Source organism: Filicampus tigris, chromosome 11 (genome assembly GCF_054856515.1).
Source record: "Filicampus tigris isolate MCC_2025a chromosome 11, RoL_Ftig_1.0, whole genome shotgun sequence".
NCBI lineage: Eukaryota > Metazoa > Chordata > Actinopteri > Syngnathiformes > Syngnathidae > Filicampus > Filicampus tigris.
The window spans coordinates 6,803,851-6,827,753 of NC_141227.1; the positions used below are offsets into that span (position 1 = coordinate 6,803,851).

Here is a 23,903-nt window from a genome sequence, read left to right on the forward strand (position 1 = left end):
CGCAATCTAAAAGGAAAAGGCAGTGCCCGAGCGAGGCCCTCCGAGGGTTGCTAAGAGAACCTCGCTGTCAGTCTCTCAGGGAGGCAGTCATGCAGGTGCCGTAGCTACCTGTTCATCTCCCAGATAATTAATGTATACAAGAAGCCACTAATTGCACTTTTCACTAATGATTTATGGCTTTTGTGAAAGGGGGTAAATTGAGGGACGTGTGTGTGTACACTCTAGCGAGTGAGTACAGCTGGGTGAGGAGACATGATTAATGAAGAGTGTGTAGATGGACTGGCACTGTGGCGAGAGAACCCCCTTGTCGGACAGGGCAACGCGCACACAGACAAACAGACAGGTTTGTCATTGTTAGGAGAACATTATTCAGTCATTATTGCTGTTGTTTTTAATGTTTATTTTCTACTTTGTGTTATTATTACTGTGGTTGCCATTGTTGATATTATTATCATCATCATCATTATTATTATTATTTAGAATGATGACTATATTGACTACTACTACTACTAGGTATGGCAAGTTTATTCCTCTAGCACCATTCATACATCAAGCAATTCAAAGAACTTCACAGAATTAAAAACCATTAAAAGCAAACATTGAAATAAGACATGAAACCATTTAAAATTGATTTAAAGTATCCAGATAAAAGAAACAGTCTCTGAAAGTACATTTGCTAAAGTAATGGCTGCACTTGCACAGCCAGACAGAAGTTAGCGTTTTCGCTACACAACAGTAAGGCCTCAGGTTCAAATCGCAGCTTTGGCTTTTCTGTAGAGTTTGTTCCTGGTTCTCTCCACAGAAAATACTGTCCAGACGTATGATTGAGAGTCTGTCGCTATCTGTCAGCCACGCAATCGTGCCCCTCCTCATGCCCTGTGTCAGTTGCGATAGGCTCCATGTCCCAGCGACCCTGCACGGGATAAGCGATAGAGATAATGGATGGATAGTCATCAATCAAAGTAGTCCCCATTGGATTTTCTTGTTCTTGAGCAGTTTGTGTCATTGCAGCTCTTCTATCAGAAAAGCTGTCAAAGATAAAATGTAAGTTGTCATAGCCCGTCTGTGAACACCCACCAGGGTGCCGAAAGGAGTCTTAATATTGACACAAACAGTATACTATAGTTGTATTACTCATTTTAAAGTTTTGAGTAGCTTGTTGCTCAGTTGCCTTTGCTGCAGTTGAAGATCAAATGTAATTGAACTTTGTTGCTGCGTGTCTCTTCCTGCACCCTTTCAGTTGTTGTTTTTTCTCCACAGCTTTTAGAGTACGACAAAGAACTGTCAGTGTTCAAAGATCGACTGCATGAATTGGAAATATCTTTCCCACCCAGGTAGGGGTACACACACACGCCCACACACCCCCACACCCACACACACACACACACACACACACACACACATTCAGCACAGTACTGCACTGCTACTATTGCTATAAAGAAAATCAGCTTAGGAATTTTGTTCTGTACTCTTCTGTCCTGTCCTGTAATATTATCAACGTACTTTGCAAGAGAATGTATGTGATGCAACTATTTTTGTTCAATTCAAAGTCGCACTAAATCAAGCTTTAAAAAAAAAAAATGCTTGGTTCTCATGATAAATAGTACTAGGTGTCTGAGAAGACAGGCAGTGTTTATTTTTCTTTGTTTGTTTTGTTTACATATGGCCATTTTTTTGTTTTTTTATCAGCAGTATTACTCCCCATGAATATATATCTATATCTATATCTATCTCAGGGACGGAGCAATGGGTGTCACAGGCCCACCCAGATTGACAGACTGCCCACCCAATGAGAGTCATGAGTTTAGGATGTTGTGCATCCCTGGATAAAATCACTTTGGATCTTAAATAAACAGTTTGAGAAATATAGCTTTAGAAAAAAAGTGTTTTTGTGGCTCAACTAAATTGTGCCATTAGTCAGAAATCATTGAGGTAAATTGTGTCGTTGAAAACTGAAGTAAAAAAGATCATTTTAATCTCACAAACGATAATGCTATATAAAAGCAAGACAAATTCAATACGTAAGTACTTGTTGAATGTTTATTTTAAGTTTTAAAATCATCAAAGCTTCAAAAATCATAATTTGCTTCAACAAGGCCTAGCGCCACATGAGCACATGGTCAGAACAAAGTGAATACTGTCTTCCAAAATGAGCCCCAAACTGCATCTGCATCTGAATATCTTCACAGATTTGGCCTACTACTGGACATTCCACTTGTCAATGGTGCAGGGAAACGTGAACTTGTGCTCCCTTCTAGCTGTCTAGCTTATCCATATATCTTTTTATGGTCATACTACAGATCTTCATCTCCTTTCTAACCTGATGTACGGTCTCCCCCTGTTGCACCGCTTTCACTGCTCTTTCCAACTCCTCAAGAGGAGTTGAAAGACTGTCTCTTCCTTTTGTATGTGCGTGGCATAGTGTATTTTGGACTAAAATTACGAATGGCGCATAGTTTTAGTGATCAAATATAAGAATACAATGTACAACAACAATAAAATACAATAAATGATACATAGTAAATAATCAGAAGTTAGGGGAAGTTACGCCATTGGCACTACTTGACCTAGGCCCTTTGGCACAATTTAGCCCAAGCCCACCATTTTGAAAGTAATGCATCCCTCAGCTGTTTTGAGCTAGCATCATCCTAACTTTATAGACTCATGATGTAGCTTACTAAACCACTAAAACATGTGTGAACTGTTTTCAAAGTAGTCCATAATTATTCAAACACAGCAATAAAAACAATGGCACCAAAAACATTTTACTTTGGAGTGCAAAAAAAAAAATTTTTCAACTTAAATGTGCTTACCTATTAATCCATGTGTATCCCCTCTTTGCAGCATGAGTGAAATGGATGTCTCCTCAAAAATATGTGGTCACATGACCAACTTCTTCTATGGTTTTCTAAATAACAGGGGTGGCACTACTTGCCCCTTGGCACAAATTACCCCTCTACAGAGTGAAATTGTAGTTACCAAGTTGTTTTAACCCATTAAGGCTGGGAATGCATAACTGTCTTTCTACCCTTAAAGCCTGGAGCGCTGTTGCGTCTTTCTACCCTAAAAGCCTGGAGAGCATATACGTAATTTTCTTTTTTTAAATCAAATTATTGTTCTCTTAACCAATGAAATGCATCAGAATACACACGTGACGGTGTCGTGAGCCCGCAGAGGATGTTCTGGAATTCTTTGGAGTCATAATGGCGGACGCCATCGATTGCGAGAGCTTTGAGCTTTGTGTTGAATTTCTGGGAAAACTTCAGGTTTTCAAGGGTATTTCCAAAGACGACCTTAGGTTTTGGGGAGCTGTTGAGCCAGGCGCTTTAGGCTCTAATGGGTTAAAGTGATTAACATTGAGCAAAATTGAAAACACATTGAATCCTTGCTACCTTTTGAAACTTTGTATACAATGAATTGCTGCAGCTGCAGTTACTGAGTGGATAAAAACAGCGATCCCTTTTAAATTTGATGTACTGTTTACATCCATTCAGTGTAGTACTCTAAAGAAAAGATGTCAAACATAACCGGCCCACTGGGCGTCCAGTCCAGCCCACAGGAAAAGTGAAGAAATGCATGAAAAACAAGCACTTCATATTTTTAATAAAATGCAATTCATAAATTCTCTACTAGGGGTGTACTGTTTTAGTCACAGTAGAGGGGTTCACTATTATAGGAGTAGAAGAAATGGCACTGAACAGCAGCTTTTTCAAAAAAAGAGAAGAAAAGTGGATTCTGAGTACAGAATTTTCCAGGGGAAATTGACCACTGCCTACTTATTTAGAGGTGAATGGTAAACCTGTGTGTTTGGTCTGAAATCAGCAAATGTAGAAAGGAATTATGTGGCGCTCCTTATCATGGCGAAAAATATGACTGCTTGCAAAATGTGCTCGATAATCCCATTTTCTTTTCCGTTACTTTGCTTTTTTGTACTATCCCAGAGTCTAATTCATTGACTGTAAGAATTGAATGTTCTTCACTAAAGACAGATACGGATTTAGATCAAGTGTGTATTTATTCTTTAAATATGCAGTTAATATAAATAACTACAAATAAGAGTATCAAGTTGTCTAAGAATACTGCACACATGTGAAATGGCAGAAAAATCACAAATATCAATATTTTCCCCCGTTTGTGGGAGTGGCCAGAGAGTGAGAAGGGGAAGCCATTGCCACCCCTAGCAACCATGTAGCTCCGCCCCTGCCACTCTTCCATATAGTCTCATACCTAACATCAAAACAATCAATCTTTTTCAGAAATGGTTTCATGGCAGGTAATTGATCTCGAATTGGCCCAGAACTGCTTCAGTGTGTGCACATGTCTGAATTCGTGTGCAATTTTTTTTTCTTTTTTTAGGGATTAATATTCTGTCTCAGTGGGACTTGGAGCATGCTGTCTCCTCTCTTCTTTCCTCAAACAAATGCATTTGCAATTAGCCCTTTCAGAGGAGAGGGAGGGCAAACACGCTGTCGGCGTGGAAATATGTTTCGGGAGCAGCGCGTTAATGGCGCTTGACCTTTGCCGTTGGTTGTGACTCAATCAGTGCAGATAATGAAACGCTGTAATCAAACAATAATTACTTGATAAACTGCTCGGGTGGCAGGCACATGGCTATGGGGATTTTACTCTGCGTGTGTGTGTCTATAACTGTCAGGGTGTGTGCGCGTGTGTGCGTGTGTGTGTGTTGGGAGAGAGTGAGAGAGAGTTATCAAAGCGCATGTGTTGTGTGAAGTGCGCAGTGTTGAATTTCATATTGAGTTACAGTGCGCGTGCGTGCGTGTGTATGAGCGCTCGAGGCGCAGTAGGTGTACGTGTGTCAAGGTTCTGCCGGTCCCTGTTTTTTAAATGACTCTGTGTCTTAATCAGGGACCCCATTTACATCACTTTGCATAAGTGACATGTGGATTTATGGTCCTTTTATACCGGATGACATTTGCACCTATCCATATAATACTTAATCATCTTTCCACCGGGAGGAATGACTGTGCTGCTGTGTTGGAATACAAATGATTTCCTTATACTTGAGGTGATGATGAATCAAATAGATGAAACCCAGGAGCAGCACATGAAATTTGATTTGATCTACTCTGCGTGTGTGTAACAAACCACATCATTGTCAACCCCCGTAATGGGTCGCAGTGGCCTAGTTAAACTTAAACAGTCCCCTCCTCCCATTTCTATTACACGCACACACTCATCATCACACATTCTGGAACCCCTCCTCCTGTCAGCTCTGCCTTGTGCTTCTTGAGCAATCAAGCCTCAATGATTGTTCTCCATCACATAGTCTGCTCCAGACCAGCCCCTCACCATCTGTGAAGTAATTACTCTTTTTAGTGGCGGCCATCAGAAGACAACCTCACCGATGCGCACTCACACAAACACACACACGGCTCACTTTTGTTCAAATCTATAAATCACTTCTATTCACAAACATTTCATCTGCAAGTGAATTCTGTCCGTTGTGTTGTGCTGTGCTAGAAATCACAAAGTGAGGCAGAAAGATTACACAAACACATTTTTCCTTCTGAGTCCACTTACTATTATTGCTATGTTAAAAATAATCTCCATTTTTCCCTGAATGAAGCATTTCTGGCCTATGTTTTTTAATGGACATTCCAATCCTTTTTTTTGCTATTATCTGCTAACCTTGAAGGCATTGTAAGGAAATTATGAGAATGCAGGTGTAGTTTCATGCGAAGCTGTACTTTGTACGAAAAAAGGATCAGACCAATGAGCATCCTTTGACAAGGGTGTTTTAGATGTATTGAATGTGAAACGCAAACTCAATTCTGTTTTTGTCTTGCTGGCAAGATTAGAGAGGATGCTGCCAGAACAACACTTTTAGAAGAACAGGACAACTGTTTTTTTTTTGGGAGAAAGCAACTTCATATTTTGTAGACAACATACAAGATGTGACACAAGCACCTACCATGTCGTTAGTTTTTTAGTTGGCCTGTCATGACTGTGTCACGCCAATCATCTTTCAGGTCCATGCTTTTTTTCCACGGTGTAAATGACCCCTGAAACAACTCTATCTAAACTGTAACTTATATTCAAGTATTCTAACTATTATATTTGGATGTATCAGTTTGTTATGCTTTCCTGCATCGTTTGTGAAATGATGCACATCCTTTTACTCTCAAAATTGTCTGTCAAGGTTGTTGCCGACAAGTATAAGTACTTAAGCACAGAGGTGAGGAATTTACCCACGACTTGTCATAGCTGGACCTGGAGCCAGTCGGTTGCCATGCGCTGATCAGCCACAGGGCCGCATACTTGGAGTATTCGGAGAGACTACGCTCTATGGGCCATAGTCTACAGTATGCCTAAGAGGGAAAAGTCACGCAGCTGTGGCCTTTTCTGGCTGTGCTCATATTCTCCCATCGACTTACGTCTGTCATTTCCTCACCTTGCCAGATACAGTATGCACTCTATGCAGCACAACACAATAATCTCGCACAGGGGATCTCAACCACCACACACACACAGAAAGACTGAAAAAAATATAGATTTAATGAGTTCCCCATTACTGGGATTTAGCCATGATGTTTATTGGTGATGAATGTTGGTGCTAGTGGATGTTTTTTGGGGAGCGGGGGCATTGCAATTTGTTAACCATGCTCACCTCATACTGCATGGAGCAGAGGGAAGAAAGCATGCTCTCGTTCAAAGTCTAAGTGTGGCCGTAGCAGTTCTCACACCTCAACTGGCTGACTACACTGCATCCGCTGCATTAGTCATTGCAATTTTAAAGCCTACTTTATCTTTTTATTGATTTTAATAACATTCATAAATCTCAGTTGTCAATGAATCACACCTCTTCGTTGTGTCTGTGTTTATCCACGACTTCCGTACGGTGGCTGTGTCAGAAGTCTGGACATGAAAATACGTATAAATGAAAGTCCAGACCCTTAAAAATGGACTTACCTGTGAACATCAGAATATGGCCCTGAATATGTTTATTGGAAGCTTTAAATTTATTTCTGAAATTTTACATGAATACAAAGTATCACTGGCGTTGGGCGGAATCCTCAGACCTTCAAAATCCTCACTTTTCAGGAGACACCAAAAATGTCACATTTGTTTAAACATCAACATTGCATTGTCCCTAGAGAGCAAGCAATTTTCAACATTTAAGATCGGTCAATAATTAGTAAAAACAACACCGAACGTGTAGACTGTTGAATAGTATAGCTTTTTGAACAAAGTTAAATTTTGACCGTGTTACCGCAAAGAGGTACAGGTTCAGTCTGTTCTCGACGTCGTATGACTGACTCGTACCGACTAGGAACACATCGGTCGAATAAATATGCAGGCTCTAATATATATATATATATATATATATATATATATATATATATATATATATATATATATATATATATATATATATATATATATATATATATATATATATATATACTTAAAACATACCGCAGCATTACTTAGATATACACTTATTCATGCATTCTGATTGATTTAGACGAAAGCTTTTAGTATTCCTGTGATCCAATTTTTTGCCTCTTTTTTGCACAAAATCAATGCAAAAATTAAATCGGGAGCCCAGCGTCAGTGGGGAATTCAGTGGACAATGAGAGCACAACAGAAGAATGTATTCTGTCCTTAACGTGGTTAGTGCAGAGAAGCTTTGAGAAAGATTTTGAGTGACATCGAGCAACAGCGCAACTCTACCATGTTGCAAATGATGAGTGATTTCGGGAAATGAGAATAAAAGTTAAGCAAAGTAAATTGAAAGGAAGCATTCAAAAAGACAGATGCTGGCAATGTGACTCTTGCCTCTAGAGGTAAAGAAAAAAAAAAAAGCCACTAATAATATATTTTCAATACATAAGAAAAATGCAGAATATATGTGCTCAAGTGACACCATCATATGGTATCACTGAATTAGCTATTATATTACCACAGAACTGGAAAAGTGGACAAATATGATATTGTTTTGTGAAAATTACTGGCAGGTGCAAAGCACTGAAAAATGAGGAAAAAGCGCATAAGGCTGTCATGTGGCCTTAAATCAATCATCGCCATGTGCTTGAATGTTACTTGAATGCACAGCTCCCATTTCCTTCATCATAAATGCGTCATCCACTACAAGGAAGAACTTAACAGTTTGCTGTTGAGGAAATAATTTTTTCTGCAATAAGTAACGGCAGTGATACAGACCATGCACTTGTGGACTTTGAACCAGTGGAACCACTCGAACGTTTTCTAATATCCTTGAGCCTTTTGACGCAATGGACAAACGCCTTGTACATTTAGAACTTGGGCGTCATAGTTGCTGGACATGGGCCTCTATACACCTAAGAAGATATTGCACCAAAAACCAGACATTTGCAGCTCGAATTGTCATTTACCACATTAATAATGTATAGAGTGTATTCCTGATTAGTTTAAAGTTATCTTCATTGAAAAAAAAACTGCATTTCTTTCAAAAATAAGGACATTTCTTGGTGACCCCAAACTTTTGAACGGTAGTGTGTTTTGTTTTGTTTTTCGCTACGGTCCACTTATGTTTAGTTTGGCTGCATCTCTCAAGTTGACAGGAATAAAAATAATTGTGCCGCTGCATGTTCCTACATACTATAAGTAACAGAGTAAAGTATGTGCAGTGATTGCTCCAATTGGTTGGTCATTCATGCTTTATTGCTATTCAATTTAAAGCATGTTGATGATGTAATAACTCTTTGCTGTGGTGAATGGACAGAAAAGGTATGCATTTGAGTACCTAGTATTACCTCTCATGACACGTGGGATGATGGGAATCCAGGAGAGGCACTAGAATAGCACTGGTCTATTGTGTATGTGATTCTCAAGTCTAGACATGGATGGAGAGAAGAGCAGACCTCTTACTCTGGGGTCACAAGGGGAGTCACGAGATCAGGGATGGGCAGCTTAAATGCTGGAGGGTGTCATATATTTTTCATCGGTGCTACTGGGGGCACATAGGACTAGCCACTTTGACTTTTATTCAAACCAGATATATTGTATGTAGATGTATGAGATGTATTTTAAATATGGTCAAAATATGTGCAGATATGCAAAATATGCGCTCGTAACATATTTCATTTTTGATAATAAAATTTTCATTGCATGTATAAAAGATACACCATCTTAATGCAATAACAAAGGGTTTGAATCAAACAACAAAATAAACACATGCTGTATTTTTTTTTGTCCAGTGCAGAGGGCTCTATTGCATAAAAAATGCCATTCAAGGACGGCACAAACAGCTGAACAAGAAATAAAAATGTTATGTGGAAGAAATAATTTTGTACATATTTTGACAAAAATCAACTCACTCAAAATGTTACTATTATTGAGGTACTATGTTTGACCTGCATAATATTTCAAAGCCGCAAAAATAAATTGGCCTACTCACATTGTAGTATAGGGCTGTATAAGACCTAGTGCATGTGCAACTAAGATATTTCACCTATCTAAGGGTGATTGGTGAGATTGAAAGTTAAAACTACCGTTGACCCCTACATATTGACAGTTCAGCACCCGCAAATTTCCACGTTCACGTTTTTTTTCCAATATTTTTTCATTTCATAGATTTTTTTTTTTTTTTCGCGCAATTTCTATTTCCATTTTCCTCCCCGTTCTTTATGGAAAACCTTTGAATGTTTATCAGCCTTAAGGGAAAAAATTATTGGGTTTGTCCAAAATAATATATATCTTCATTTATTATCAATTAAGATGCCTCTCAGAGTGTGGTTGCGGGCCACATGCATCTCGTGGGTCGCCAGTTGCTTATCCCTGAACTCGTTGCTTAGTGAAAATCTCCCCAAAAACAACCTGGCCACGTTAACTTACTTTTTTTTTTTACAAGACGCAGGGTGGATGTTATGACACGGTTCCATGCAGTATCACCTTGCCCTTTTGGAAGGAAGGCATGAATAAACGTGGCCTTCTGCCAATTCCTCAACTCCTAATAAGTGTGCTAATAAAGAGTCACTTTCCAGAGCAGTGACGATTTCTTTTAAGTGGCAATTTACATCAGCCTATTTTGCACAGAAATATATGAAAGCTGGTCTTATCGTGGGCATTTTTGTTTAAACGATAGAATTGCCTGTAAATGTTCCATGTACTGTAAGTGCTGAAGATGTTCTGTGAAATCAAAGGACATGCATTTACATGCTTCCACAGCTAAGTGCTCATTTTTACTGCACCATGATTGAATCCAGATATACCAGTCTTTATTGACATACATGCCAATGAAGTGTAATCAAAATACATTTTCATCCATGAAGACAATCAATTAGTGCAAAATGGCATTGCCAACTACAAGGCCTGGCACGCATATAACAACGTTTTCAGCCATTTTGTGGAACCTTCCCACAAAAAAAGGCTGTTGTCGTGTGCACATAGTTTAAGAATGAGGCCAAAGCAATTTCTTGCAAAGCTAGCCCGCTGGCTTCTGATCGCCGCATGGGTGATGTCATCCACCCTGAGAGTGTATTCGCTTGTGGGTATGTTTGTCCGATTGTGCCACTGTTTCTGTTACTTCCAGCATAAAAGGGGCTTCTTGTTCTCTGCCAGCGAGTCATTCTGAACTGATTCACAGGCACTCTCTCCATTTATGGAGAGCCACGAAAGTAGTTATACAACAATGTTTAGTTAAAGCAGTGCTGTGTGTGTAGCTCATGATGAAAAACAGCCGATCTACTGAACACGAACATTGTTTACAATCATCTGCGGATCCATCATTTTAACTACTAGCGAGCCTGTGAAAGTGGTGAGGGACCATTGTCTCGATAATAGCTGAATAATGTCCACTGTCATGTGTCATTGCCCGGGATGATGCCACTGAAGGGAGGGCTTTGTTGAAAACAATCTTTGTCAGAGAGAATTGAATTGAGGCCATCTGTGACTTCTTTCCTTCGTGTGGAGAAACTAAATGCTACACATGTCGTAGCTGAACCCCAGCAAGCTGTGAGCAATGAGCTACTGATGGCATTTTACTCTGTTTGTACTGCACTGTGCCAATGTTGTGCCTGCGAGCCTCCCAGCTCGCCAAACTGAAGCAAACACCCTGCTTTATTGATAGCATTTGGCTGATCTTTTGTGCGCCTGCTCGTATGTGTATGTTGTGTTGTGTTTTTCCAGGCCTCCCCTGACAACGCAAACAAACACTGCGACCGAGGCCGTGCGTCGTTTCTGACGTTTTAGCCGATAGAAGCCCTTTGAATATCGACAACATCCCATGATGCCTTTCTGTGCCCTTGAACTGTCAATGATTCTTATGATTCTTAAATACGGTCATCCCCATCATGCCAGTTATATGAAGATCGGGAAACTGAATTTTTCTCAGTCATTTGCTTTCTGTTTCGTACTTGTAACATTGTTTTATTAGGAGAGAAGAGTCCAAGACAAGGAAGCGTACAATGCTGGTGTAAGATTAAGATCAAACCAGCTCATATCATTTTGTTCATTTTTTTTTTCCATGTTCAAAAAAAAGAACCTAGCACATACAATGTCTGTCTCTCAAGTGTTGTATTGATTACGTGTGTTGTTGTAGTAGCTTGTGACTAAAATGTGAATGACAAGCCCTCTTCCTTCATTGCAGTATGACACACACATACACAAACACTCGCAGTCACTTTAGTTAGGGCCTCACCTCGCCTCGTTTTACTGTGTGAAAACAAACAGGCTGAAGTAAATGTGAGTAATGTGTCTGCAGTCAAATCAAACATTAAGCCCCAAACCAAGCGTGAATGAGTGAGCTCTTGATGGGCTCTACACACTCTCGGTATGGGACCATACTCTCATGCATCATCTGAGATGATAGGTCAGCGGCACAAAAAATGGGCAACCAAACCAATCAGAAAATCGAAATGTCTACTTAATAAGATGTGTTTTGCAAATGAGTTTATTATTCCCAGTCAGACCTCATGGGTATTACAAATGACTGCAATATAATTACCTCGCCCCATGTCAGCTGGGCTAGACTTTAATCAACCCACCCTCACCTAGAATAGACTAACAGTGATCACAAGATCATATTCATCTTTTTTATGTAATTAAACTTCAACAATTAACAGCGTCAGTTATATTGGCTAATGGTAAAGTTGGGTATTGCTAAAATCTACAATTCATTTTTCTAACAATGTGTAATTTATATGTTGGTGAGGTAAAAGTAGATCATTTACAATATATAGAGCCTCATGTAAATTGAAGCATTGACCTCAAATGACTGTAAAGATAGCAGACTAAAATAATAGTCAGTCAATCTGTGCCGTATTTAACTTGAGCATTTCTGTGACAGAAATATTTGGTTTGGTTTTAAATGCTATGCTTGATTCATTTCTGACTTTGCAGAGAACTGCACTGAGCCAGCAGGTAAATTTAGTTTAAAAGTCCTCATCCCTTTTCAAAAGTGTAAAATGTTGGAAAGCTTAAAGAAATTCTTTAGATTAGATTCTGAATTGTTTCTTTTTGACAGGTGGTCCAATAAATCACATTGAGATTTACTGTGTAGCTAAAGCAGACAGCTCATTAGGATGCAGTGCAATTGTATACCGCTGCAAAATACAATATTAAACATATTATACAAAAACAATCAAAACATTAGCTCTTTGTAAATGCAGACTTTTGTTTGGGATCTTTCATTGGATCTCATTCAATGTGTGTCCCTAATTTAGTTTTGAAAAAGCCTCAGTCGTCGAAATTGCATCATCCTCGCAGGCAGACAGTCATAGTGAATATCCTCAGCAACATAAAAGTATAACTCATGCGCTACCAACTACTTGACTGCACTATTACTCGAACTGCGGTGAAAAGAGCAGTCCGTCGCTCTTCGTATCTGTGTTCGTCTACATGCGTCATCTCTTCTATGCAAGTTCACAACTGTTAAAGTTATCAGCTTGGACAATTAATTGGTGTAATTAATCTTTGTATGGCCAATAAGGGTCCGATAGGACTGATGGCCTCCAGCCCACACGCCCTCTCAGACCGTTTACCCTCTGTGATAAATTTGTGAAGTCACTAATCGGACACGTTCATCACTTTAGCCAGAGAGCACACCATTCAACTGTTTGCTTTTGCATTAAGGCTTTGTTATCTTTCGTCCAACCAATGAAGGGTGCAATACAGAAAAGGGGAACAGCATATACGTGCACACACAGGTGTTCAGAATTGCCCTTTAATTGCCTTTGTCGAGAGATTCGTAATCAGCTTTTACAACTGCCGGTTGTCATCAAAAATGACTAAGTTTTGTCGCTAATGGGTCATTTGCTATCCGGTAGAAGTTGATTGTTTGAAGGAAGTGAGGAGGAAAACTTTATCTTCTCTCAATCTCTTTCAACATCAACGTGACCTGCGGCTTGTTGGTCAATAAAGCCGTAATAGAGTCGGGACCTGATAGGAGAATTGTTCACTGTTAGGACTGCGATCCCTCCCTCAGGAAGCGGCAGGCATTCAGGCCACCCTGAATTCAAGCATCTCCACAACTCCTTTGAAGATTTTGCTCTTTTCCACCTTCCCTTAGCCTCTTTCTGTCTGATCCGTCTTTATCCCCGCTCTTCTGCCTCCTTCTATCTGTTCTACTTATCCTATTCTTCATGCTCTCTTTTATCCCTGGATCACTTCTTTAGCCTTTTGATTAGCATACCAAAACAATCATGCATTTCCCCTGTGTTTTAAGTGCTATTAATGCTAATTGGGGGCAGGGAACCTCTTTAAGTTTCGCCCCGCAGGTCTGTTTGCTCACCTGGTGGGGGGGCCCTGTGCATGTGCGAGTTTGCGTGCACGTGTGTGTTGACCCTATTTGTGCCCCTGCTTTAACCCCATACACTAAAGCGCACACAATGCCATTTGATTACCTCAAAATTTACAAAGTTAATACCGCACATACAGTACATGAACAGTATTGCAGTGAGTGTTTGTTTCATTGGGAATCGATCACATGCTGAATGGTGGTCACAGTATACAATATTTTTTTCAAGTTCTTCTGAAGATAATTCTATGTTTTGCTTTGAATGTTTTAAAGCACTTTGAGTTGCATTTTTATGTATGCAAGGGCTATATAAATAAAATGTGATTGATTGATTGAACTCTTAAAAAATATTAATATTATTATTATTATTATTAAAACAGTTTCAAAGGGCTTCGCAAACCCAGAATTGATCAATATTAATGACATTTCCTGATCCATTGCAATCCATTGGGGTTGTCTTCTCTCATACATTTCGAGTATATGGTAATAATTTACTCATTCAATTTGTGTTTCATGTTTAAAAACGTTTGTAATATGAAAATTCACTATGAAATTGCTTTTCTATTATTAAAAAAAAATACACATATGCTGTAGGTAACTAAGTATAGAGTAAAATATTTTTTTGGTCTGATTGATATTGTTAGATAAGTATTGCTTTAGCGATTTGTTTATTGTTGTTGTTGTTGTTGTTGTTATTGTAGGAGTTTGCTTTGATTTTGAAGTGCCTTGCCTTTTAGAGAGCTGTTTCTGCTTTTGTATTGGCTCACATTAGACAGTGTACCTAATGAAAAGTCTGCAGGTGCAAGTTGGTATTTGTGCTTTGTTGTCCACTACTGATTAGTGGTATCATACGTTGATTTAGAATATTTTCGATTAAGAGCCTTACATTAGATTACATCTACCAGATCTGTAGAGTAGTTGCTCTCGTGATTTTTTTTTTTTAAATATAAGAAAACCATGCTTGCAGAGAGCAGTCACTTTGTGTTCTGCTACAGTTAGCACATGTGCTATTGAAGGAGCAAATTGGATTGATATTACAGTATGTAAGGCTTCCCTTCCACCCTGATGAGCGCCGGCAAACAAATTGGATTGGTGGTGTGTAAATCTGAAGCCGTTTGATGAGCCGAATGGGCAAATTGAATTCTCAACAATGTAAATCTTTATCAGCTCGCCTGCTTCTGCTTAAATCAAGTGATCATTCCCTGCTGTTCCAAGACACGTGCAATCTCTATTGGCCATTTGCCGCCGCGCCTAATCTGTTTTTGATGACTGTGTAGGGATGTAGTCATACATATCGCCAACTGAGTCTTCCCCGCTCCGCCTAAATTGCTCTCATTCTCGCTGTTATTCTATCCTTCCCTCTCTCTCATTTCTCTCTCTCCACCAAACACACTCTCACAACCTGCGCAGTTGGCAGAGAAATATTACTTTGATTAAGCCGTTCATATGTGTTTATTCAAGAGATTATTCAGATGACTAGTCATGCTAATGGACCTCCTGTTGTTTTCTTGAAAACATTTTGATCAGTTTGTGCTATAAAGCAGAGGATGTAATTGTTTTCAATCCTGTTCAACACTTTGCTTCATATCCCACACGTATCTCATCATTAGAGATAGCAGTTTAGATTTTTATGCACAAATGCCAGGGTTCAAAGACCTCCGTTGCCAAGACGGAGTTCCGTCTTTTGGGAAAATTAAGAAAAAAAGCGTTGACAATGACATTGTTCCGTTAATTTTGTTAAAATGTGCACACAGATACATGGACTGTTGTTGTTGCATCTCGCCACAATAAAGCTGAGAGCTGGAATAAGTATGGATCTTTATTTTGTAGGTGGCGCGGGAAGTGTTAAGTAAATCTTCGTGACGTGTCTTCCAATCACGCTGCAGGTTTGACAAGAAACAAATTACTTTATAGCTAATTTGGCTCGCGGCTCAGGTGAAATTGAATCGGCAATTATGGACACGCTTTTTGTGGAGGAATGTGTCGCGTTGTCAAAGATCAACACTGGAGTCCAAAATAACGGCGCTAACAGTTGTATGTCTGTGTTGAGGGCTGGCCACAAATATTCCAGGCTGACATATGTGGCACGGACCACCATACATTAAATAACATTTTTTTTATTCTGATTGCTGTAATAGTTGGCAGTAGTATTGCAGTACAGTATTAACTGCGGCTCAAAAATGTCACGATGTCTGTCATTATGGAGTAATAGGAGACATTTAAATGACCCACTGTAAATATTCACAAAAATCAATTAAAACACCCTTTATACCCTGGACATAATTTCATTTTCTTCTTTGTTGAATATTGCTGTAGAATATCATTGTACAATGTTTTGCAGATGTATGAAACAATTTAAAAATATAAATAATACCTGTTATTCAGAAATCAACAAAGGGACCTAGATGACTTGACAATGCATTTAATTGTATTGTGAAATCAATCAGGAAGGTAGCGGCGAAGGTGGTACGTGCGTGTGTAGGCTTCTTTACACACACATAAGTGACACCACCCACGCCCCTACCAAACTAGTTTGATTCGCAGCAGCAACAGGCTGCATAATGGATCCTCTCCTCCGTGGCGACAAATAAATTGCCCTCAAACAACCGAGATGGGGAAAAGTGTACGTCATTGCAACAAGTGACATAAGGGACCAATCACGAAAGAGAATGCTTGCGGCGTCGTACACACAGCAACAATTTCTGACGTGTGCGCGGCAAGTGTTCATCTCATAAAAAATGGGAGCAAAAACAAAAGTGTTGCATTTACATTTTTGTTGAGTGTATGTACTAAATGTTAATAGTTAGTTGACAAAACAAAATTGCTATCCACTTATTTCCTCCTCAGTCCTGTGGCGTAATCCATTGTACTATATAACATGTGTGGAACCACTAGAGGGCAGACTGTGCCTATGAGTACTATGTTACTGCAGGGAGCGAAAAATAAAGTACTCCAGTGTTGTGCAGGCAGTTAATAAAGGCGGTTCCGTGTTATGGCAGAAGAGAACAGTGGTCTTGCTTTTTAAGAGAACCCAACTCAACACGTAAGTTGGTTCTTGACCCGGTTAGGGACAATTATAGGGACGGACGAAAACCCACTTGCATCCTTGCTTAGTCCGTCCTTTTTAAAAGATTTCTCATCATCCGTCCGTCCGTCCACAAAATGGGCGTCCTTCCGGGATGGACGGACGGAACCTTCTGTACCTGGATTGGAATGCCCATCTCTGGAAAGCAGTAAATTAAAACACAAATTAATGACAACATTTGACATTTGAAAAAGTCTGAGAGAGGGCCCCTTATTATTGGTTGTCAAAATTTTGATTAATTGACCGCAATCATTTTAAGTTTAAAAAGTTTTAGTCACATTTTTTTTTTGTTCCTTTAACCATTGAATAATGCTAATATGGATTGTTCTTATCTGTCAGGTTCTTTATTGATTCCCCCCATTGGCTCTTGCTGCATTTTCTTTTTTCGTGGTCTCATACACGGTAGAGATGCAAGCAACTGTTGCCAAAGATGGATTTAATCAGAGCATAGTTGCATAACATTTGTTTTCATTGCAAACTTGTTGTTGCCTTGTTATCGCAGCATTGCCCCAGGGAAAAGGTGTCATGCACTTGTTAAAAGTCAAATAGAGGGCCTTCCTATATTTAAGTGCATGTGGCATCAGTAAATGGAGCAGCAGGATGATTATTTTACAAAATGTCTATTTTTGTTAAGTTTGAAACATAGATCAAATTTGATAGATTTGAGCAAGGATACTTCTTTTGTTGTCAGAACAAAAGGCAAATCTAATAAGCAGAGGAGTGGCCAAAAAGTGGGTGTGTAATATGTTAATACAGGCAGTCCTCGTATTACGACGTACGCGACATACGTTTCGACTTTACGACGCCCGTGCCTCCTCCTCCATTTTGTCCTCAGCACCATCGTGACTACGTTTACATGCTGTCAATATTCTGGTCAAAGTCAAAATTCAGATTTCTTAAACATTCGGAATATCCTGGTTACATGATTGAGCGGACCGAGTTGCTCCGGCATTTGAATAACCCACTGTGAACTGCGACGCGTGGCGGAATGACTCAAAGCACGTCATTTCCGCTTGTTACTTTCAACTGTCAATAAAACACTTGATATTCGTGCCACTCATCACATGAATGAAGCAGCCGGTAGCGTCTCTGAGCTTGTGTGTCTGCTTATGTATTTGCGATGGGTTTTGCGCCAAACAATGCACTTCCGCATGCAAGCACTTCCTGTGCTACAATGACCAGCATTTCTTGCAGTTGAGCAATGAGCATGCGCAGAGTTTCTCGATCGTGTCTGTTTGCGCGCCGGCAGTATCTTTGCCTTTTTTGCCTGTTCTCCTTCTTCGTCCACTTCTCAGCAGTATTGCTAAGTACAGCATCTTATGCTTTTTATTTTAAAGTATTTTTGGTTTTTTATACAAAGTATTTTTACATAAATTTCAACTTTAACGGTGAAATCTGACATATGCGGAAATTCGTGTTACATCGCCAGTTTGGGTAACTGAACTCGCTCGTAAAATGAGGACTCCCTGTACCTAGAAAAAAAAAAAAAACAACTCTATTTACTATTTAATGTAAAAAAAAATACCGTTGTTTTTACGAGAAAAAATGGCAGCTGTAGTTGCCAGAATAATGTTGTAAAAAATACAGCGGAGTGTAAAACACATTACAAAACAGTCTGTAAATTTCACAGGTTGAAACTGTAATCCTTTACAAAAATGTACATGCTAAAATGGTAAATTCAACATCAATTTTCAGCCAAACAAGCACAACTATGCCTTTATTTTAAAAAAAATTCCTGTAAAATGTACATACTGTGGTTGCTTGTTTTACATCAAATCCCATTCACTGAATAACATCAGATGAAAGGCGTTAAATATAGCCCTCATTATCAATGTTGGCATTAATAGCGTTTTTGTATAACGGTTTAACTTACAACATAACTTTTGATTAACGTAGTCTCTTAACGATATAACGCCATTTTAGTTACTAATGATGTAAAGTGCCACGTAAGGACGTAAAGTCATGGTAACAGTTGTCCTACTAGACTTGAAGATTACATACAGTCTTAACAACATGACAACGGCTTTGCCTTAACACCATAACGCGTATATATGTTGTGCGGTCCTCAGTCATTTTTCATAAAATAGAATGCATACATGTCCAGAATTTTGCTCAGCACATTCATGGTGGAAGTGGGAACAAACCTAAATTAAAAAGTAGTGTTTAGAATTGTGGCAAATTCATATAGTTTTGTGCCATGGTGCTTTTTAGATATGAATTGAATGAATAAGCCACCAATGTCAGTGACAATCACTTTGATTGGCTGTCAGACAGGAAATGCAAATCAGTGCATGAGATAGACGAATTTGTAAAATGATATACAATTTCTTTCTGTTCTTTTCACCAAGCAATATTGTATTTTTAACTGTATTGCATTGGTTCAAGTATAATAATTGTTCAATGTTTAAAATACAGTAATATATCAACTCTACAAGGAAATATGATCGTTTGAGCATATATTAACTGTAAAATCAACAATTAACAATTGTTCTGTTTTTTACAATATGTACCTTAAAATACACACCCATTCTTTGTTATTTATATTACAGATTTTTGATGTCATGATTTCACAGTATATTAATGTTAATTTCACAAACATTTTTTACAGTGCAGGAAATTCGTATAGGCTATAGTGTAACAGCTCTCCTGTATAGTTTCAATGAAAGAAGGCTGTTGAACAACAAAGTCTCTTGCCTATTCTTTTTTTTTTTCTGTTTTTAATCAAGAGAAGTACGTTGTAGTATTGTGATGTAGCTTTGCATCAATGTACATTTACTTGATGTGATTTGTGATGGCTATTCATTGGCTAGTAAGTGAATTCATTTTATAAAATGTATTTTTTTTTTTGCTGAGTTTTTGTTACACAATACCATTCTACTGAAATGAATACAAACTAAACTAAAACTAAGCATTGTTGAATAGTAAAAACTAACAAATCCACTCTAATAACTAATTATAAACTATTTCAATTTGAAAACCAAAAGGCAAAACGAAATTCAAACCAACTGATGGATTTATGTTACTGATTATGTCTGACTTGTTTCCCCACAGTTACCCGTACAGTGAAGACAGCACTCAGGGCAAGCAGTACATGAACACCAGATGCCCTGCCTGGTGTGACCGAATCCTCATGTCTTCATCTGCCAGAGACCTGGTCTTGAAGGTCAGCTTCACCCTGATCATCACCAAGATTTATAAATGCCACCCAAGTTCATTTAAAATGCTTTTGTATGTTGATTTAGTACATTTAATGACCAAACTGGCAACAATTCTTCCTTAAGGTATTCACAGCACTGTGAAAAGGCTCGATAACTTGATTGCACATCCAAACACATGCGGAAGCCGATCTACGAACAGGTTGCAACTTGGATTGTATCTGACAGACACGCTAAATTGTTGTGCAGTTTGTTTTGTGTGTTGCGGGAGGAGTATACGCTAATAGATACGTTTTGCATTGTGATATGTTAAATGAGGGATGAATTGCAGTGGCTGATTTTGTGTCTTCAAAGTGGAAATCAACCCAAACACGTTTTTTTTTCAAGAATGTGTTCCCAGTAGGCCGACTAGTTGAACCATGGCATTCTGATTAATATTGCAATTGTGGAAGATGAGTTAAGCAGCAAAATCCATCCATTTTTAGCCATCTCTGGGGGCGGCCATTTAGTCACTTCTGTCGACTGAGAATGACATCACAGATGCTCAGGGAACGACCAATCACGGCTGACCTGTTTTCTGAAGCTGAGCTGTGATTGGTCGTTACGTGAGCTCTACGCAGTTGTGATATCATTTTCAGTCGACAGAAGTGACAAAATGGCTAAAAACAGTATTTTAGCCAGAGATGGCTAAAAACGGGTGGATAAACTCTTATTCCGCAAACGCAATATTTATCAGAATGCCTTGTTTCAACTAGTGGGATTGTATAGAACATATTCTTGAAAAAAATATGTTTGGGTTGACTTGCGCTTTAAATAGCACCATGTGAAACGGAGGTGCAAACCCACAAGAAAAGTGGTGCCAGCGTAGCGCAGGCAAAATAAGAGGCGGGGCGAGTGAAATCTTCCACGCTTGTAAATATTTTTGGAACACCAACAAAAATTTGTGCGACATTTCAGCAATACTATTTTCAGGGCTAAGTTGAAACCAGTCACAAGAAGGAGTCATGCCATTTCATCCTTGAGAGGACTCCTTTCAGCTCTGCCTTTTTTTTCATCTGGGTTATTTCAGCAGTATTGTGACAGATGTCCTCTCCCAGAGCAGTTTTAATGTGTGCTGTTCCAAGTTTTGAACGTATCATTGGTAAATGAGGGTCTGAAACTGCTGGCAGTGAATAGTTGTATCCACATTTACACCTGCTGCCAACAGCACGTGCAGTCAGTTAGTGAGTGATCACGCAGTTTAGCGCCCGCTAATTGGGATCTTTGGTAAATCAGGCCTATCAAGTTCCTGGAGGTTTGATCTTGTTCATAAAGTCACAGTTTGTGGCCTCCCTCGTGTCTTCAAACGCCATTCTCCTCTCACAGCCTGTCCGGCAGTTTGCTCTCTCCTGACTAATTTGTTTACCGGATCATTTGGTAAAGCCACCATGCAGCTCTGCGCTTTCCTCACATGATCATTTCACTGAAAAAGGGTCTAAAAAAAAAAGCTTGTATGACCACCGAACCAACCTAAGCCTTTTTGATCCTTGCGGTTGGATTCTGAGCACACATTTGGGTGTGGAGAGCCAAACCTTGCAGCGTTCAGCTGTGAAAAGAGATGCAGCAGTGTATTGTACACCCAACAGCCCTCAACAGGGGGCCGCTCAGGAAGTTTGACTTTCTTTTGTTCACAACAAATAAGAAATTCCTTCCTGACCTTTCTTCTTTGCTGACTGCAGCAACACTAAAACAATAAGTGTAGAACAGTAAGTTGGAGAAAAACAGTGACGGTAAAAAACATTCGCATACGTGCATCTGGACGGTTGTTTTCCTTGTTTCCGTGGAGCAAAAGCTAATTGCTTGTAATGCCGAGGACAGTTAGTGTGTCCACAGATTGGCTGATGATTCACTGAGCACACGCTGCCCGGCTCTGAGCATTACAGATTGTTGAGACATGGGCCTGTAAACAGGCCAGCGCGTGGCGTCATCTATCATGGCACGGTCGGTTAACTCGCCATCATGTTATTTTCTGCTTGCCGAGCCCTAACACGCCAAAGGTTGCCTGCTGGCTGCGCGGCACAGCACCAGCTCCAGGAGCACCGGTAATGAATGTTTAGCCGAGCGAGCGCTCCTCCTCCGCCGGAGGGCCCGGGGTAATTTGTTTATCTGTCTAAAGATTACGCAGCCTGAAAATCCACAATTTGATGCCGCCTTTGTAAATGATCAAGTGCGCCTTTGATGAATGTACGCGCCGGCTTCGGGAGGCAGCGGCTCGCGGCCAGCTAGCAGACATATAGAGAGGTGTCAGTGCATGGCCCGCTAGAAAAAGGTAGCGTGAGGTGGCGCCGCTGTGCGTGCTGACCCCGCTCCACCGCAGGATTGGGCTGAAGTTAATTTGGATTTTGCTTTATGGTTCATTCTCGAGCTCCCTGTGTCTTTCTTCTGAACCGCCGGTGCACCTCACCATGTCACAATGAATGTGTGCATACACGCGTGTGTGTGTTGGGACGGGGGGGGGGGGGGGGGTGATGGCTATTTAAAAACTCTTTAGTTCAACCAGACAAGTGTGATTTATTCTCCAGTCTGCAGATACACGTCTGCATGGGTAACAGCTTCTTTGTGTGCCCAAAGTGAAATTGAAACACGATTCCCTCAGATAGGCTCGAGATTACAGCGGCAGTGCATCGGGTTTCAGAAGCAAAACACACACTTTATAAATGACTGCCGTGTTTCATTTCTCTTCACTGCACCGGGCACAAGTTGGAAAGGGGATTTCAAAAGGTGTTTTTAGGCTCAGTGGATGCAACTATGAGAGAGGTTGTTTTGTAAGTTATGGCAAAAAGGATATTGGGTTACACTTACTTTTGCTTTGTTTTGTTTTTTTCAAATCAAAGTCACTTTGTATTAACGTTTGACATCCTAGAGGTTGTAGCAAAAAAAAAAAAAAAGGAAAAATCTGCAAATGGGAAGTTCGCTGTGTGAGAGACTGCAGCTAATATGAAATGCAGGTGTGATACATTTTTTGAAACTTTCTGTCAAGGTATTCCTTTTAATTGTGTTTCATGACGCAATAATTGCTCGTCCATAAATGTGGCATACAAGCCAGGCAACGGCCTGTTTGCCAAATGAATGCAACCCCATTCATTTGCTGACTATTTATGCAAGCACGTGATTGTGTTCATGGCTGTACTCGTCTTCTTTTTTGGTTTGTTTGTTTGCAGCCAGAAAATGAGGAGCGGTCTCTCGTGTATGATAACATCGGGGCCAATGTCTGCATGGGGGACCACAAGGTAATGCAAGCGGGCTGTGTGTGGTTTTACATGTCTGAGTTTAATGCTGCGTGCCAGGTTGAGGGTGAAATTCAACTATGTAAAACTGATAAAGTCCAATACAGCTAGTTGTGATCTTTTGTCCTTGTTGTCCCAATTATTGTCTAGAGCTAGGTTGGGCAACTTAAATGCCACACATTTCTTAACCAGATGTATGACAAAAATGCCACTTTAAATAAGGACAAAATACGTGCATACGTGCTCCTAATATATTGCATTTTTCATAATACTTTTCTCAATGCATGTATAATAGATCCACTATCCTGACCCAACAACAAAGGATCTTAAGCAAAATGTATAATGTGAATTCCCCCAACGCAAAGGGGCTCTTTTGCACAAAATTGTCCAGAGGTGGGCATTTCACCAAATTTTGCTGGTCCGTCATTCATCATCCGTCAGCGGCCAGGGTGCCCGTCCGTCAGTTGTCAGTCTGTCATTTTTTGCGACAAAATAATATCTATGCAAAATATTACTGTATTATGGAATTAATTACTGAAGTGCAACTCTACACCACATCAAACTACAATCCAAATGCTTATCCTACTGTTTAATTAAAATGTATCTGCAAAAAAGATCCTTATTTTCAAATACTCTTGTATTGGGTGCCAAATGGGACT

General features: G+C 39.7%; 1 protein-coding gene across 2 annotated transcripts in view; it reads left to right on the plus strand.

Annotated features, from left to right (window-relative positions):
* Window positions 1–23,903, plus strand: part of inpp5a (inositol polyphosphate-5-phosphatase A) — a 166,941-nt gene that overhangs the window by 135,516 nt on the left and 7,522 nt on the right. For both annotated transcript variants that reach the window (XM_086045492.1, XM_086045491.1), the window contains exons 12-14: window positions 1,261–1,334; window positions 19,875–19,986; window positions 23,179–23,247. In XM_086045492.1, coding sequence (XP_085901618.1) covers window positions 1,261–1,334; window positions 19,875–19,986; window positions 23,179–23,247 — 255 coding nt within the window. The remainder of the gene's footprint in view (window positions 1–1,260; window positions 1,335–19,874; window positions 19,987–23,178; window positions 23,248–23,903) is intronic.